This window comes from Bufo gargarizans, chromosome 6 (genome assembly GCF_014858855.1).
Source record: "Bufo gargarizans isolate SCDJY-AF-19 chromosome 6, ASM1485885v1, whole genome shotgun sequence".
Lineage (NCBI taxonomy): Eukaryota > Metazoa > Chordata > Amphibia > Anura > Bufonidae > Bufo > Bufo gargarizans.
Window position 1 is genome coordinate 147,314,252 of NC_058085.1, and position 19,894 is coordinate 147,334,145.

At 42.8% G+C, this 19,894-nt stretch overlaps 1 protein-coding gene across 4 annotated transcripts in view; it reads left to right on the forward strand.

The window, feature by feature from the left end:
• Window positions 1-19,894, forward strand: part of MICU1 (mitochondrial calcium uptake 1) — a 262,988-nt gene that overhangs the window by 86,648 nt on the left and 156,446 nt on the right. For 2 of the 4 annotated variants that reach the window (XM_044297988.1, XM_044297989.1), the window contains exon 6: window positions 10,322-10,333. The exons of the other annotated variants lie outside the window; for them this stretch is intronic. In XM_044297988.1, the coding sequence (XP_044153923.1) occupies window positions 10,322-10,333 (12 nt within the window). The remainder of the gene's footprint in view (window positions 1-10,321; window positions 10,334-19,894) is intronic. 4 annotated transcript variants of the gene reach the window in all.

Below are 19,894 nucleotides of genomic sequence, written 5' to 3' on the forward strand. Positions count from 1 at the left end.
AGGAGGGGGGCAGCCCTGGCCCACTACTTTCAGCATGCCAATACACCCGAAGCCTGTAGACAATAATGAGGGAGTTTGTGTAGGTTTGGGAAAGGTAGGGTGGAATCTGGAAAAGTCAGGAGCCAAAGATGTCTCTGTTACAAACTCTGCAGATACAAGTCATGGCTGGAAGACGTCCTCACCAGATGGAAAAGACAGGGAGGGGGAATGGCCGGTGTAACACTAATATTTACCACAGTACAGTCACTGTATGGCGGTAATATGCTGGTAAATAACAAAATGGAGGTAATATTCAGTCACTATTTAGTGGTATTGGTCGTGGTCATAATGCAGGTTTCCTGGGTTGGGGGCCCATTCTGGCAATGGATGTATTTTTGCCCCTCGCTGTGCTGAACCCATAGCTATGCCTTTGGATCACGTCACTGATTCAGATTCTCAGGGTGATGAAATCACAAGAAGCGAGAGCAGGCCAGGATTCCACTGATGCCATCACAAGTGGAATAGGAGCATGGCAGCGGCCATATTGAATATAATTACATACAATAATATATAATTACATACAATCATATATAAGGGGCTCACCTTTTGCAGTATTCTAGGGCCAATTTCTTTATAAAATCACCTCAGGGATATCCTGATGTTGACGAGCACCAATAAGTGATGAAACACAACATCTACATATGTGCCCATAGACTCCTGCCTGAAATTCTCTTCATGTCAGGGTCACAGTGATTTTGGGGTGAGTGGTGGGATATGTGACCCCAAAGTGGGGGAATTATGGGCCTAACAGAAAGACTCTTTGTTGCTCATATCAACCAATCACAGCGCAGTTTATATTTTATATTCTGCTCACGGAAAATGAAAGCTGCAATCTGATTGGTTGCTATGGGCAACAAGGGCAGTTTCTCTTTTCAACCATTTCACTCAGCCTAAATCTCCCAATGTTTCTGCAAACTCCACATGGGAACAACCTTTCACCTTTTGTGTCACCCTATCTTCTCATAGATTGTAAGCTCTTGCGACCAGAGCCCTCATTCCTCTTGTTCTAATTATCGACTTGTCTGTTGCTATGTTATTTATTACTGTTTGTACATATAAATAAAGATTATTATTATTATGGACTACGGGTGCCGACAGGGTGAGATGTCCATGATCACAGCAGTAATATATTCAGATGCTCTACTTTGCATCACAATAACTTCCATGACAGTGGAAATAACTCGCCCCTCACAATTATCCAACCAATCAGAGACGGGTGAGAGCTACAAGAAGAAACTGAGCAGAAGATTAGATTGTGAGCCCCTGGGATCAGGGATGATGAGAGTAATCTATTGTGTGTGAGAGGACAGCCATGCATTGTATATTCGGATGCAATACGTTTTTCACTGAAGTTCCATTTACTTCTATGGGGCCAGGGCTGCGTGAAAAACGCAGAATATAGAACATGCTGCGATTGACAACATGGAAATGATGCGTGAAAAAAAACCGCTCATGTACACAGACCCATTGAAATGAATGGGTCAGGATTCAGTGTGGGTGGTATGCGTTCACGTCACATCTTGGTCGTGTGAAAGGGGCCAAAGAGGACCTGTCACCACAAATGCAATGCAATCATGTTATGGAGGGGGAGAAGCCGAGCAGATGGATATATAGTTTTGTGGGAAAAGATTCAGTAAAACCTGTCATTTATACATTTGTATCTGTGCTTGTTTCACTTCCTGTGAACAGCTCTCAGTACAGGAGGGAGGAGTTATCAGTGATTGATAGCATTGTGTGTATACAGAGACAGCTGTCCGTCACTAGTAACACCTCCCCCTTGTACCGATAGCTCTTCACAGGAAGGGGAAAAAGGTTTTACTGAATCTTTTCCTACAAAACTGTACATCATTCTGCTCAGCTCCTCCTGCTCTATAACATGGTACTGTCAGATTGCACTACATTTTGTGGTGATACCAACCCCTTAAAGAGGACCTATCTCTTCATGATAACTAGGAACTAGGTGGTCTGTGGATGGCACTATTACTGGGGATCTGTGGATGACGGACACTGTTATGGGGGGATCTGTGGATGACGGACACTGTTATGGGGGGATCTGTGGATGACGGACACTGTTATGGGGGGGATCTGTGGATGACTGACACTGTTATGGGGGGATCTGTAGATGACGGACACTTATGGGGGGGGATCTGTGGATGACGGACACTGTTATGGGGGGAACTGTGGATGACGGACACTGTTATGAGGGAACTGTGGATGACAGACACTGTTATGGGGGGATCTGTGGCTGGCACTGTTACAGGGGGGGGATCTGTGGATGGCACTGTTATACATGTGTCATCCACAGACCCTCCCAGCCCATAACTGTGCCATCCACAGATCCCCCGCCGCTCCAGTATACTAATATAATATGTCTTATTCAGTTAATAGTTATTAAATATGCCTCTTTATTCCTAAAAGTACCTTAAATCCTAAGCGCTTCAGTACAATGCCGGCAGGCCGGGCAGCCGGCGCGGCGCGTCACTCACTGACGTCACTTGCCTGCGCCGCCTGCTTCATTCATAAAGTAGGCGGTGCAGGCACGTGACATCAGGGAGTTACGCTGCCGCCCGCCCGGCCTGCATTGTACGGATGCGCTTAGGATTTAAGGTACCATTAGGCATAAAGGGGCATATTTAGTAACCATTAATTGAATATGACATTTTATTAGTACACCGGAGCGGCGGGGCGGGCCTTTAGTACAGTGACTGCACCGCCCCGCCGCTATTGCCGGCCCCAGCTCCTCCTCCCAGTCCCTCCCCGAGTCCCCGCTCGCTTTACATCGCATCCAGCGATGTAAAACTGACTGCATTCGCCGTATAAGACGCAGGGGCATTTCTCCCCCATTTTGGGGGAAGAAAAAGTGCGTCTTATACGGCGAAAAATACGGTAATTTTAATAATTTCTTCCCACCATTTCACTTGGGCAGGGATGGCCAACCTGTGGCTCTCCAGCTGTTGTAAAACTACAACTCCCACCATGCCCTGCTGTAGGCTGAAAGCTGAAGGCAGTCTGGGCATGCTGGGAGTTGTAGTTTTGCAACAGCTGGAGAGCCGCAGGTTGGCCATCCCTGCACTAAGGGCTACATCAAAGTTATGCAAGTAATAGAGCTGTAGAAAAATTTGTACAAAAAAGGGCACTTAAACTCTACGTTGATGAGAAGTCTTTATTGGCCCTAAAATAATACATTTTCAAGGCTAGCCATCATCAGGTTAATAGGACATACCAACAGTGAAGACACCGTACGTACATCATGGCACTCTGTGGTGAGATTAAGAGGTTACATAGAAAGTGGGAAAAAGATATTTTAAAAAGAAACACAAAATCCGCTACAACAATCGTAAAGAAAGACCGTTGGGTGGCTCTGGTTTTTATTTAGCTCATGTGGGGTGCCAAACTATGCCAAAGAAAAGGAAGAGGGTATGTACAGCCCTCCTAGCCCTTTAATGTATACAAAAACACATAGGTTAAACGGAAGCCTCAGATGGATGCCATACAGTGACATCTGTCACCACAGAGTTCCATTGTAACTAGACTATTTAGGATAGAAAAATACTGTTTTGTATCCTTTTTTTTCCCCAAATGTACACTTTAAACATGAAAAAATAGGTGGTTTGAACCCAGCCTAAGCTACCAGGAAAGTACTAATGAGGAGAACTGGTGTATGTGCACAGAGGAACTGGCGCCATGAGCATTTCAGTACATCATGTGACCCATATCACTAGTCAACCTAGGGATACTAATGGTGGAGATAACTAGCACATGCGTAATACAGCAAATATCGTTCAAAATATTCAGGCCTATATTGAGAATCTGCCCTGGGCAGAATACCGGTGGGCCAGTCTGTCAGGAAGACTCCTCACATGAATAAACATAAACTGAATTCATGATGGAAACCCTGCTGAAAGAGTGCAGTTCCAAGTATATGACAGTTTAAGAACCCGTGATGACACGATCATCACAGATCCTTAACCTCCTTAAACGCCTGAGAGTACAGGATCTGCACTGATAATTAGTGCCGTTTCAAGGGCAAGATTGCCCAAGGACCTGTAATGATGTAATCACAGGTCCTTAACCACCTAACGGTATGGTATGCTTAGAATGTATGGGCTTCTAAAAGGTTTCGGTCATAGTTGGCGGCAAAAAGAAGTGTTTAAAGCCTCATGCACACGTCCGTGAAACACGGACCGTGTGATACCGGCCTGGATGTTTTCTGACTGCAGGAGCACACGGCGTCATTGGTTGCTATGACGCTGTGCGCTTCCTGCTGCTGCCGCAGTACAGTAATGTACTGGTATGATCGATACCAGTGTACCATCGATACCAGTGTACAATGTCGGCATGAAAGAAAAATCACTTTGCCCCATTATTTGATATCCGTCTTCCACTTGTATGTCCGATATGTGCACTGTGTGCTTATTTTTTGTCTGTTCCTATTACTTTCTTCTCCACTTCACAGCTCTTCTTCATTTACATGCAGTAAAAGTAGCTGTAAATGTGCAGTAAAATTACATTTTCCCATTTAAATATTTAATGCAGCTGTTTTTGAGCCAATTTGATCTCCTGAATTGTTAAAGAAATGGTGCTTATTTACTAGCCCTTTGAGAATTGCACCCAGCTGTCCACATGTAAATTGGATATAAATGTTACATCCCTCCATCCCTTTCTGCTCTGCCTGTGTGTCAGCCTTCACTGTAGTACAGTAGTCCAGGTAATCTGTCTATGAACCAGCAAGCTCAGGATAAACAAAGTTTGATATCCGTGTCTTTGAAGCTTTTAGAAGGGTTATATCCTGCTCCCGGCACCCATGGAAACCAGCTGATTCTGGCAGGGGAAGCTGTGACCAACTAGCCATTTTCCCTGAAGATCCTACTTGATGAATGGTTGTCAATGTACCAGTATCCACCATAATGGAACCACTCGAGAGATATATATATATATATATATATATATATATATATATATATTTTTTATAAAAAAATATGAAAGTTGCAGTAATTGAACTACATAATACTTGTTCACATCTGCGATGGAGGCTGCGTTTGGTTCCTCTGTTGCACATTCTGTCAAAAAGAATGACAAAAAAGCCTTATATGCAGGACTTTTTTGTCTGGTAAAAAGACAGGATCCCGAACAGAAACTGGATGGACTCCATCATAGTCAGTGGAGACTGTTCAGCTTCTTCCCTGTGAGTTAGGCACATCACGTTTTTGTCATACGTTTAACGTACACAAACGTTTATATGTTAACAGATGCCTCAGACAGATGTCATACTGTGGCATCCGTCACCAAAGAGTTCAGTTGTAAAAAAACACAAAACATGTTTTGTTTTTTTTTGCTGGATGGAAAAACGTATGGCATTTGTTAACATTATATATGGTTTTTATTGTGTACGTTAAACATATGACAAAAACCCACTCTTACATGCCTGATCCAGCACTTCCATTATTTTTGATTGATCTGCTCATCTAAGGGAGCAGGACAACAGAAATAGATAGCAGTGATGTGATTGTGGCCTAAGAGGTGGGTATTTATGCTGGGGACCATTACTAGTCTAAATAACACCAGGGTATTATAGCAAAGTGATAAGTACAGTCCAATATGGCAGATCTTCCCTGTACTTCATAACTTGGCTATAATAGCCTGCCTGCATTCACTACACACTGCGGTAGATGGGGGTGCAGTGTGTGATGTAGTGCAGTGCATGATGTATGGGGTGCAGTGTGCCCTTTCAGTGCGTGGGCACACAGTATCTGCAGCAGGCTGAAGAAGTACAATGTCAGAGCAGATTAAAGATGGGTAATGGGTGCTGCTGTCACCTTGTTCTGCAGGTCCATCTTGTTATCTAGGCTGTAGTCTTCAGCTCCACTGTCTCCATGTCTGCTGGGGACCTCTTTACTATAACAACCCCTGGGAGCTAGCCTCTCCTCCTTACAGCTCCCACTAGCACCCCCTGCTGCAAGACACTGTGTTGCTTCAGCAGCCCACCAGACCAACCAATAACAAAGCTCTTTGCTGTAAGGAGCTTTGTTATTGGTTGTTTCAGGAATTCAGGAAAGCTGAGTATTCCTAGCAAAGAGTAGTTTGCTAAGGGCTTTTGGTAGTTCCTGCTTTTGAACCTGGATTTTGATGGAATGATGGGCAGGTTGGTTGTGGGTCCGGTCATCACCTTTCTGGCCATTTTGCCCACCGCTACTAAGTGAATTTGCCCACTCTATACACAGTATATAAGTGTAAAGTATTTACAGTACATCTTTGGCCCAGCTCTATGGGCGCCTCCTGTTTGTCACTACAGAGGGGGGATAAGTGCTGCCCTAAACTCCACCCCACCTCTGTCCCTGACTACTTGCACGGCCCGTCCTAATCAACGGCGTACAACTTGGCGGCAGTCCCTCGCTTAGATACGTGCAGGGGCCTAAGAAGGTAAGAGGTAGACCGTAATAGAGTCAGGCAGTATACCGTAACAGAGTCAGGCAAGCCAAAGTCAAAGCCAGGAGGGCACGCAGGTACACAGGGAGGAATACAATAATGAGGTCAGAAGCCAAGAGGTCACGTCGAGGTCAAGCACGGTGCCGAGGTCAAAACACACAGAGTACATGATGAACACAATGCTGGTGAGGGTAGCAAGACCAATCGCAGGCAACCTGTGGCCAGCAGGTTACCTGTTTATATAGGTCCTCCTGATGGGTCATGTGAGGTGGTCAGCGTCACATGACCTGCCCCCCCCCGCAACTCATCAATATCGGCGCTCAGTTCCCCACGTGCTCGTTGTCTAGGGGATGGAGTGTGTGCGGCCGGGTCCTCCTCGTCCTCTGGGTGCCGGCCGCATCCTCGCCCCTCCTCACTAGTGTGAGGCAGTCGGCACTGCAGAGGGGAAGCGCGTCGCCAGCTCCCTGTTACACTTTCATAGAAAAGCACCCAAGAACTGCTCAGAACATTAAATATAGTTCACAGTGCACCCCAGGGATATCTCCAAGCTTTAATACAGCTAATGTGAACACTTCAGCATAAAAATACAATACCAGCAGTAACAAAGGGCAGATATAAATAATGTAGTATCTCCTAACGGAGACCAGCACACCAGTGAGCCACGTAGCTCTTTTTCTGCCTATTGTCCTAGGGCTAGTATACCTTATTGAATTTCGGCAGAAGCCTTCCCATGGGGCAGTACTGTACCCATGAATTGTAATAACTCTGAGTGTTTCCACCAGCATTTTATTATGCTGTATTTCCATTGGCAAGCACCCAGAGGACGGCTGTGTGCATAATCAATGCTTTATCAGTTAATTGTTCTCCCGATAAACTATTCCTTCAGCATTACTGTATTGGGTCTTTCCATCGGCCAGAGCTGCTGAGCTATAGACAACCAGCTATCCATCTTCTAGCTGCGGGGAGGCTGAAATATTATTGATTCTGTCTGTGGCCCATTACCCATCTTTAATCTGCTCTGACATTGTACTTCTGCAGCCTGCTGCAGATTCTGTGTGCCCACGCACTGAAAGGGCACTGATACAGAGTAAAATATCTTTTTTTTTCCTGGCACTCTCTGCCAAGTATTTTTAATAACCTCAGTTAGCTTTACCTTAGGGCTTTGACAGAAATTAAATAGGAATATTGTAGTGCAGTAAATTAGATTTTGTTGAAAAGCTAGCCCCTTGTATCTATAGTGTTTTCTTCCAGAAACTCTCAGGCAATTACTGGTCGAATACTCAGAATTAATCGGAGGTACCTTTATGACATTACCGCTCTTCTCTTCAGTCGTATTAATTTTAATGGGCACCAGGTTTGCACAAATACATTAAAAAGAAGAGAATGATTTTGTGATGCAGTTTGATTGACCCAAAGGCAATTTTTAAAATGTTTATGTATTAAATTATTATTTTTTATATATTTTGGGCTATTATCATTAAATCAATTAAATCTTGCTCTAGTGGTCTGGAGCTCCCATGTGTCCAAGATAACAATGGCACAAAACAACTTCTTTATATAAATTGCTCCTATTCGTCCAGTATTTTTTTATTTATTTTTTATTTGTAGACAGACATGAAATGAAAGAGTTCACATGCTGGAACTTAATAATGTTATGGCAAGTTGTACTTATTTCCCCATTGTTGAGATGCCAACATACTCTGTCTCCACTAGGATTCATAATCGTGTCTTCCATGCATCCATTTAATTGACATTTATAAAAAAAAAGAATAAAAATAAAAAAGTTAAAAAGTGCACATAGTAAAATTGTCATACTAAAAAGGTCCTTAGTCCATGATAGGTCAGTATACAGTATTTACTTATTTGTGATGTACAGTTTCTCTTCTTTGGCCAAAACAATATGATCATTTACAAACTGAGGTACATCCATTTTTAGTGTAAAAAAGTTGCGAATGCCACTTTTGAGACTTTTTAAACACCCATGTGAAAATATTTTGTCCCACCGGTATTTTTGCGGCACTTGCAACACTTGGGAGTGTTGGAGCTAGGACATTTGGCCCCAATAAACGTAACAATATTTACGCCTGTAAACTGGCATAAGTGTTGGTGAAAAATTACCCCAGTTAGGCGCTGGAGTAGTTTATACGCCTGGCGCACGGACTGCTGGAGGTGCACCTAATTCATGATGAGGAGAATGCCTGGTCATAACTTATGCGCATCCTTCGACAACGTAAAGGGGAAAAAGTTGGTCTTTGTAAAATGACCCCTAATATCTTTATAAAGACTATCTTGGGTAGCCTTCAATATCAAGTCGTCTTTACACGGGCCAAGAATCGCCAAATAATTGCTAACGAGCATTCATAGGGACTCTCGTTAATGATTTATCTGGCGGTGTAAAGGTGCTGCCAATTACTCTGAATGAACGAAACGGTTGTTTGTAGGGTAATAGATAATTTGTGCGGCCAGCCGTGCTGTGGAGGTCGCTGTATGTAAATGCAGTGGTCTCCACTGACGAGCAGGCAATTGCCGGGAAGGAACGCTTCCTTGCCGACAGTCGCCTGCTGTATCGCCCCATCTAAAGGGACCTTTACTCACAGAAAAGGATACAATGAGGGTGGGGTCATTCATCTTAAGTCATGCCTTGACCAGAATGATTCAGCAAAATGGCTCCTAAGGGACCTCCATTAAGGGTCTTCAGTGTCTATTTACTGTACATACCAGTAAGTGCCCAGTGCACGTGTGAAACAGATCCATAGGCTCCCATTATACTGACAATTGCCGAAAAAGGCTATTTTCACACTAGCGTTTCTATTTTCCGGTATTGAGATTCATCATAGGATCTCAATACCGGAAACAAACACTTCAGTTTTGTCGCCATTCATTGTCATTGGAAACAAAACTGAACGTAACGGAATGCACCAGAATTTATTCTGTTTTTCTGTCCGCGATGTGGTGCGAAGCAAGACAGATCCGTCCTGACACATGGTGAAAGACTCAATGGAAAACGGATCCGCCCCCCATTGACATTCAGTGGTGTTCATGATGGATCCATCTTGGCTATGTTAAAGATAATATAACCGTATCCGTTCATAACGGATGCAGACAGTTTTATATTATCATGACGGAAGCGTTTTTGGTGATCCATGACGGATCCAGCAAAAAACGCTGGTGTGAAAGTAGCTAACTCTGACACAATAGAAAACCTAGCAGTCCCCCATTGACCTTCAATGGAGTCCATGACTGATCTAACTGGTATAGAATATTTGCAGGCTGTGCTATTCCATATAGAGGCATCCAGTAAAAAATAGGTATACTGTGTGGTATGTGATTTTGAACATGAGGACCTACGGGCTCAGTTTTTATTGGCTCTTCCCTCTCACCATAGTCTAACGATTGTGTTGTGATTTATACATTTTTATATGTTCATCGTTTTATACATTTTTATATACTTTTCAAGCTTATAGTAAAACGTACTGAAGCATTATTTTCTCCACCCCATTGTACATGTAGCCACAATAAATTGCTTGGGACATGATCTGTCTGTATACCAGTTATAATCTGTGATGTATTTTTATTTGCTGTACCGGTAAGTAAAAACTGCTGGGTTTTTAGTTGTATTTACGTCTATAAATTTGGTGTTTTTTCCTGTATTCTCGTTTTATGTTCCTTGTTGCAAACCCCAGCCACAAATGACTATTATTCCATCGCCTTGTATTGCTGTGATTTAACCCTTGATAACCCTTCACCATCCTGTTTTATAAATGTATATGTCTTTACCCTGTGTTTATAACCCAACATTACCTGGTTTTCTTTATCTTCTTTCTAACCTTTACCACCTCCCCAACTCTCTCATCAGGATTTCTGGCAGGTACTGACCACAATAGCATGTGTTTGCTTCTGAACATCACTACTGTGCATCATTTTTAAGGGGCAGACTGCCTGTGCCAACAGAGTTGGCCCCACTAGAGTGGCAAGATTTGGTTGCCAGATGGCTATCTAGACTGTTGACTTTTTTGCCTGTGATCATTTTTCATTTATGGTCATTTCTAAGTATTAGACAGTATTTCTACCCCAAAATGTAAATGTCCATATTTTTGCAAATCAGAAGTTCAGTAACTGTTTTTTATTATATTTAGTTTTTTATGTTCAGATCGTGCAGCCATTTTTTTTTGTTTGCAAAATTAACTACAGGATCTCTCACTATGTTGGTCGTCACTTTTGTAATGGCTTTTAAGCAATTGACGACATATGTCCACTTTCTTGGTCTGTTCTGTTAAAAACAAAGTGTCGTAAAGTGGCTTCAGCCAAGTAATGGCTGCCTCCAATATGGTGAAAACAGATCTGGTCAGCTTTGCAAAAATGTATCTGCAACAGAGTAGAAAAATAGATATTTTTTCATAGACTATGGATGTCGCTCTAAGTTCTTTTATTTTTTTATATTTGCCCATTTTTGAAGTTTTGGATAGAAATACTCTCTATTTTGCCTGCTAAGATTTGCGGTGTAATATAGTTGCCTTGCTTGCATGAAATCGGAAGCTTTGGACTCGAATAAATAGGCCTGCATAAATAGATTTCATGATTTACGTGGTATTGGATGCCGTTTAGAAACCATTCTATTTTGCGCACCTACAGATTTTTTTCCGTTAAAACATCCCCACCTACCTTAATTGTGTATTTGTTCACAGGCCGCAGCCTGCTGGGCTTAAAGGAAGACTGTAGGAGTTAGAATATCTAGATCTGCTTCCCGTGTGAATTTTGATAAAATTCTCAGTTGATGGCATAGAGTGCATTATACCTTGTTATTAGCATGCCTTTTTTTATTCAACTTTAAAATATTTGCTTTTCAGTGTGAACTGTACTGCACAATGTAGTAAAGGGTATGAAAGACCAATTCTTTTCTTCTAGCGAGATGATAATGCCGAAGAGAATGGGGTGTGTGCTCTAGTTGCTGAATGTGTGAATCGATTAGCGTAGGGCTTGTTTACGTATAGCTTCTGTTCTGTGCATTGAGGCCGCAATTTCGTACGTGAGGCCCCGGGGACGGATCCATCCTTCTGTTCTTTGTGCGGAACGGAACCCCACAGAAGCACTCCGTAGTGCTTACGTGGGTTTCTGTTCCGTGCTTCGGTTCCGCACCGCTCCAGATTTGCGGACCCATTCAAGTGTATGGGCCCTCATCCGTGATGCAGAATGCACATGGAACGGTGTCCGTTTATTGCGGATCCACATATGTGATCCGCAATACGGCACCGGAAACCATATGTTCGTGTGAACAAGCCCTTAGGCTGAGTTCACACTTCAGTGTGTTTTGGTCATCAGCTATTGTGAGCGAAACCCAGGAGTGAAATAACTAACCGAATAACTGAAGCGTGAACTCAGCCTTAGGCTACTTTCACACTAGCGGCAGCCTTCTCTGGCAGGCTGTTCCGGCGTGGGAACAGCCTGCTGGATCCGTGCTACCGCTAGTGCACCGTGGATGTCCGCTCCGGCCCCATTCACTATAATGGGGGAGGACCGGAGGTCCGGCTGCAGCACGGCAAACATGCAGAGAGGCAGACGGAATAAAACTACAACATGTCGCAGTTTTATTCCGGTTGCCTGTCGGCATGTTTGCCGTGCTGCGGCCGGACCTCCAGCCGGCCTATTATAGTGAATGGGGCCAGAGCGGACATCCACGGTGCACTAGCGGTAGCACGGATTCGGCACGCTGGAACAGCCTGCCAGAGAAGGCTGCTGCTAGGGTGAAAGTAGCCTTAGAGATTTGTCAGGGAGTCAGAGTTGGAAAGGTTATCCATGGGAACACAAAGTCGAGCAGAGTGCTGTCGTGATCAACACTATAGGTTGTGAGAAAGAAGAGGGGTAAAATGGCTGATCCTTCTACGACACAATAGTGAGTTCAATATGAGACTGAAACGGAGGAGAATATTTAAAGGGTAGTGAATTTTTTCAAGATGTGCCGCTTGCCAGTAAATGCTATAAAACAATAATCATCCTATACTCGCCCGTTTCTCCCACCTTCTCTGCGCCACAGCTCCAGTCCTCCTCCATGTATTTGTGTACGTCTTATGCCATATACCAATGAGGGCAGAGATTGACTGCAGTGGTCACATGCTATATACCTCTCCATAACCACCACGGAGAATACAGCAGCATCTGGATTGTCTACAGCTCTGTAATATGACTATAGGGGTCTGTTTGCCAACATACATGCCTCAGGCTGAAAAAGCACATCTTGGAAGGAAGTAAAGCTGTTCATACACTTTAGGCTACTCTCACACTCGAGTTTGGTGCGGATCCGTCATGGATCTGCACAGACAGATCAGTTCAGATAATACAACCGCATGCATCCGTTCAGAACGGATCCGTTTGTATTATCTTTAACATAACCAAAACGGATCCGTCTTGAACACCATTGAAAGTCAATGGAGGACGGATACGTTTTCTATTGTGCCAGATTGTGTCAGTGAAAACGGATCCGTCCCCATTGACTTACATTGTGTGCCAGGATGGATCTGTTTGGCTCAGTTTCGTCAGACGGAGACCAAACCTGCAAGCAGTGTTTTGGTGTCCTCCTCCAAAGCGGAATGGAGACTGATCGGAGGCAAACTGATTCATTCTGAGCGGATCCTTTTCCATTCAGAATGCATTAAGGGCAAAACTGATCCGTTTCGGACCGCTTGTGAGAGCCCTAAACGGATCTTGGAAACGGAAAGCCAAAACCCCAGTGTGAAAGTAGCCTTAGTTGGGACAATTCCTGCTCATCAGTGATGGAGACTGGTACATTTACATGCAGCGATCTCCTCCACAATATGGGGAGGAATAATCGCTAATGCTATTGCTTGTCCCCTTACAAAATGAATGTGTGCTGGCAGCAGAACGTGTTTAGACCGCACGATCTGTTGCCGGCAGTCGATGATTTAGGTGCCTGGACAAACGAGCAAATAACTGATGAAGAGCGTTTCGCTCATTCATCAGGGTAACCGACGGCACCTTTACACCGCCAGATAATCGCTAACGAGCGTTCCTGCTATTATCTGGAGGATTCTTGGCCCGTGTAAAAGGACAACTCTGGGAACTACTGATCTCCCATGTGAAGATTGCTTATCTCCCACTGAGGATGAGGCATATAAAATCCAACATGATAATGCTTCTTTCTCCCAACATCTGCCATCTTGGGAGACCCCCATACACATTAGTTGGGTGGCTGGTCCTGCTAAAACTGACGGGTCCGGCCGACTTGCACCTAATATGTTTGTTTGGCAGAGGTGGATTACTGAGGTGGTCAGATCCAAGGCGTTTTCAGATGGATTTGCTTAGTGTTTAGCACTTTTATAGCTAAAGATTTTAATCAGATCTGACTATAATATTCTCTCGGGAGAAAGTAGTGTTACCAGAAATGGTAAAATGAAGTACGGTAGATTTTTATTATGAATGGTATAGTCAGACTCATGAAGTATTGATGCTGGGTTGATATTTAGACTTAATGAATCCTGAAAAATCTGTTTTACCCAACGCTTGACTTTCACAAAAAAGCATCCAGCGACAGATTTATGACCAAATAGCATTTAATTTAGTTGTGCTATCCATGCTATAGAGGTAGTTATGCTAATAGCGATTCTTCTAGTTTATTACTACACATGTCATCTAGTGTTGGGCTGTTATAGATTTTGTATTTCAGCAGGCGTCCATTAATAAACATTGCCTCGGTGCGTGCCATAACCTCAGGTATAAATTAGCTGCTGCAGTATATAAAAAAAAAGTCATTTAAGACACCAGTATCAAATATCGCAGAGGCAAAGGGGATAAGATTTCAGGACAAGAGAGAAGCGGAAATGTATTCAGTATATTGGAGGGCTAAAATGACCAGTCAGACTCTAGGACAGTGATGGCGAACCTTTTAGAGACAGAGTGCCGAAACTACAACCCAAAACCCACTTATTTATGGCAAAGTGCCAAGATGGCAATTTAACCTGAATATTACAGTCCAATATAGTATATCTTCCATGTACTTTATCATTTAGCTATAATAGCCTGCCTACATTCAATGCGCTGCCTGCGCCGTGCATAGTTTGCCCTGAGCTGATGAATGACAGGAAAAGTCTAAGGCATATTGGTACACCATAGACTTTTTTCCCCGGGCGCGGGTGCCGACAAAGAGGGCTCTGAGTGCCGCCTCTGGCACCTGTGCCATAGGTTCGCCACCGCTGCTCTAGGAGATCTCTATCTGTCTGTCCATCTACACGCTGTATATATATATATATATATATATATATATATATATATATATATATATATTGTAAGCGTTTTTTGCCTCATCTAGCCTAAAGGCACACTGGCCGATAATCATGCAAACGCTTGTTAGCGATCATCTTGCAGTGAACAGCCATTTATTGGGCAGTTTCAAATTTTTAAGCATGCTTAAAAATCAGCACTTGTTGGCGTGGCATTGTGCTGTCTAATGGCGATTTGCCACTGGCAAACCACTAGACAGTATGGGGATGAGCGATGCATAGTGATTTCTCTTCCCCATGCTGTGGAGGAGATCGCTGCATGTAATAGCAGAGGTCTCCTCCTCTAGCGAGCAAGCGATTGCCGGGAGGGAACTCTTCCCTCCCGACAATCGCTTGCTGATCTGCATAATACAGCAGTACGCACAGCACTATTCAGAGTGTAGTGGCTGTGATAGGTTACTGCAGCTATGCTCCCATTGAAGGGAATGGGCATAGAGCGGCTGCAAAGCAGCATGACCACCACACTGACCTGAGCGCTGTTTACTGTTCTATTCAAAGTGCTAGTTCCAGCTCCGGAGGCTGTAGGGAACAGCATATCTAGGGGGTGCAGGGTGTTGGGTCTCCAGTGATTAGATACTGATGACCTATCCTGATACAGGGTAGACTTGAAAGGAATTTTATGAGAATTTAATAGTGTAAGAAATTATTTTATATAATATACCCTCCTACTGGGTCTGATTCTTTAATGGGTGTAGTAAATGAGACCCGAGTAAAATTATAAAATATGTATAATGTACAGTGTGGAAATACTAATATTACTATTATTATTGATTAGTATACATGGAAGTATAAAGGAACAAAAATAAATCACATACAGAGAGACCCAATAATATTTACAATTGCTAAAGGTACTTTCACACTAGCATTTTTCTTTTCCGGCACTGATTTCTGTCACAGGGGCTCAATACCGGAAAAGAACTGATCAGTTTTATCCCCATGCATTCTGAATAGGGAGAAATCCGTTTAGGATGTAATCAGTTCAGTCACTAGACCTCTAATTTAAAGTGAAATGTATTAGTGCCAGATCCGGTATTAAAAATACCGCAATGCCAGACCTGTCATTTTACCGGTCATGTGCAGACTGGTAAAAATGTGAAAAAAAAAATATAATGGATCTGTTTCTCCGGATGACATCCGGAGAGATGGATCCGTTCTTGCAATGCATTTGTAAGACAATATGAAGATACTCCCAAGACCATTTGGTAACTAAACAACAAATTACTCTCTCTACAGTATATGGTAGTTACCATACATTCTTTTTGGGTCTCTCCAGTCCCTGTCTTCCAGGTTTCTCTGGCACTTCTCTTTTTAACTGTGTTTTCTTGTCTATCGTCTCTCCTCTTCTCTTCTTTCTTGTCTCTCTCCTTCCTTCCGTCCTCCCTCTTCCTCCTGTCTTTTCTTTTCTCTCTCCTTCCCTTCCTCCTCTCTTTTTTTGGGTCTCACATCCTGGCCTTTTATGTGATTAACAGCCAGTTCTAGAATCTTCTAGAATATGGCCTGGACACATCTGATTTGGTTGCTCCCTATGGTTTTCTAGCAATTTCTAGGTAACTCTTAAAAAAATTGATAGAAGTAGTTGGAATGTCCAGCATCTTCCTTCCCCACTAGCCACTGTACCACCTACTGGACATCTGTCACACTTCTTTAGGCTGTTGGTCCTTTGTCCAGATAGACATTACCTGCTCATGCTGGCTTTAAAAGGACAAGTATCGGCACTAATTAACAGAAAGTTGCTGAAAACCTTACATACATGGCGGATACCAATAAAATACATGGCCTACATTATTTTCCAAAAAATATATATTTCTTACAAAAGTGATGACCTATCTGGTCTTCAGAGTCTGATTGGTGGGGGTCCGACACCTGGAACCCCTGCCGGTCAGCTGTTTGAGAAGGTAGTAGCACCATGGCCTTCTCCAGCGTTTCCTAGGCTGAATTATGACAGGTTTATTGGTCACGTGGCCTAGGTGCAGCTCAGCCTCATAGAAGTGAATGGGACTGAGTGCTATACCAAGCATAACTGCTATACTCGGAGGAGCATCGGTGCCTTCTCAAAGAGCAGATCAGCGGAAGTCCTGGGTGTTGGGAAAACCTTGGAAAACCCTTTTTAATCCTTACAACCAAAGAGTCCAGAGGAGAATAATAAAGCCTGTATAGAATCATATATTGTGTCATTTTTGGTTACATTTCTGTGAAATGGAATATACTGAATTTAGCATACTCTCTAGTGTGCCTTCTAAAAGATATAAAGATATTGTAGAGGCATTATGATCAATCGTACAGTTTACGGTCTTTACTAGACACTAAATAACCCACGATAGGCGCATTGCAGGTAGTATAATCTGTATAGGACGAAGAAGAGCTCGCAATGCGGATCTGTAATATCAAAAAGAAAAAAAGAAAAAAGTTAATAAAGAATCTGCAACTAGTGTTTGAACATTTTTACTTTTCTAAATAAAACCTTTACTATCTCCCAACTGAGATATATAAACTTATTGTTCCATAGGACACAAACAGAGATATCACACTTTGACAAACATTTTGAAGAATGAATTTTATCTATACTCTCCCTGATTCCAAAACCTGCCAGATATTTTCAAGCTGAAAAAATCTTTGATACACCCCGTAAGCAAATTGATAAATCATAACCTGCCTTCTCAATCGCATTACTCCCCCGACACCACCATTTAAAGGGAGGTAAGTCACTATCAGAGGTTTCTAGCAGTGGCTTTCCCCCCCACTGCCTATTAAGAACACTTTTGAGCATGCATATGTATGGCAGAGGTTCGGAAGAAATCCTGCCTGTCGAGTCCTCAGTCAGCCGCCAGCAATCTAAAGTGTACAGCGAGCTTTCGGGTGGGTTCACATCACGTTTTTTCCATCCGCTTAATGTATACATTAAATATTCCTCAGATGGATGGCAAAAACGTGATGTGAATCCACCCTTACTGCCTGCACAGAGCACTGTAATTTTCCACATTATATCCACATAATATATAAATATAGGAGGGTCATTTATGATCAGAAATACGCCTATATGAGTCATTATTCTGGTGCAGATTGCGGCGCAAAGGTTATTAGCGCCATAATCTGTGACTTTTCCCCGCTCACACCAGGTCTAAAAAAGTGAGCATGGTTGGGGCGGGAAAGGGGGCTGGCTGGCAGGCCCCTCTTATTCATCATTTTCTACACCTGTATTAGGCGTGGAAAATGGTCTAAATGTAAGCCAGCAAGGAAGCTGTTTTACATTTCGACCGGTGCTAAATACGCCAAAATTATGTAGAGGCCGGCGCCTCTACATCACTTTGGCGCATCCACCAGAGGGGGTTATTAAGTCCTGTGTCTAAAACTTTGGCCTTAATAAATGTCCCCAATATTATCCTTTTCATAGATTTTACAGGATCCAGTAGGTAGAGGAGAACATCTTGATAGGATGCCTTATGACACCGATATGTGCAGGCACTGAGGTTGACATGCAATGTAGGATGCAGACCAGGAGAACCGCTGCGATATTTGGCATGGATTGTGTGGTTTTGATTGCTCAAGATATTAACCCCAACAAAATCTCTATTTGTGTGGAGTTATTATATAGTGCCTTCAGTCTACATGTTTCAATCAAGAATTAGCCGACTGTAGATGTGCATCTAAAGATCTTTAAATGTAGCTTTTGCTATGGTTATCAGAGGGCAGCAGATGTAGTCCCTGTAACTGTCCGAAGGGATGTGATTGATAATATGCTTATGATAGGGGATTGCTATTCATGGAAGAACGTTTGCTTTCATGAAAGTGACAGAACATTGCAACTAAATAAGAGGACTTGATAGGAAAATAATTTATAAGCCTAAGCTGTGTTCTTGGCAGATAGGTATATTAGTGGAAGCAGCCGTGGCCAACTCCAGGCGTTGGACCATGAAGTATCTGCTCCTTTTAGAGTACACTAATCTTTTTCTGCTTTTCCAGTTGGGTTACTCTGTGCTTGCCTGCCTCGCCTGGGGCCTGGAGAGCTTGCTCTAAATGAATTGCCACGCACTGAGATTCTTGAATTGCAGGCAGTGCTGATTGTGTAGTGGTGATGGATAACTGCTTACATTGCAAGGTCCAGAATGTAAATTTCCCTTTCCAGTCTGAAGGTCTCTCGGGGCAAGTAACATAAGGTTATCGATTACTAAGGTATACCGGTGTGTAATAAAGAGATTGTGTGTATCAATCTCTGTGTGTATCAATCTCTGTGTGTATCAATCATTTAGGACTCTTCCAAGATGTCTGTATGATGTATGGTTGAATGTGTACATTTTATAGTTCAGAACAATTTACACATCTACCTAGATTTGGCAGATTGTATATTTGTTAGAAACTATAGTAGAGCCATAGATTTAGGTGTGCATTTAGTAATGGTTTTCTTTTTGGGTATTAGTTGGTTTCAGTAACGTTTCAGGTCTGTTAGTAACGTGTCATGTCCTACACAGCATTAACTCTTTTACATCCTAGTGTGGAATCCACTTTCTAAAATACATTTACAAGGTAGCAAGCACATAAAAGAAATGTCTGCAAGGTTCGATTTCCGTTGGAGCATGTTTACTGTGCTCTAAGTAGGCAAGGTTTTAAGTGTCCCCCAAAAGTAATAATTAGTAGACCAAATAAAACATACCTCTTTCATTTCAAAGTCACCCGCTTGTTCAGCGTAAAGGAGTAAAACCTGTCCAAAAAGACCAACTTGGAAAAACCTCCTTATCCAGACCAAACTTTCCGTTCTGCCACATATTATGCATCCTGGGCATCATCTTTGAGAAGATGACCCCTCTTAAAGTCCACTTTTTGGGTCATCTCAAAGAGGTTTCACTGTATAAAAGATGTGCACAGTAAAGGTGCAGTAAGGCCATTTTGATCAGTCAATTTTTTTTTTTTATTCAGTTGTGGACAGGTTCAAGGTATGTTTGGTCTAATTGTTCTTTATCTAGAGTCACATTACTGAACTCATTACTGAGCAAGCAAACATGTAAGCCATTTATCAGCCAAGGACTGGAAAGCGGTGACTAATGTCTAGGTTTTGAGTGGAAAGTAATCTCATTATAAGGGCCATTTGCCTTGTAGGCATTGTTCATTGATTTGGCCACCTCTGCAGAAATGATTACCGCTTG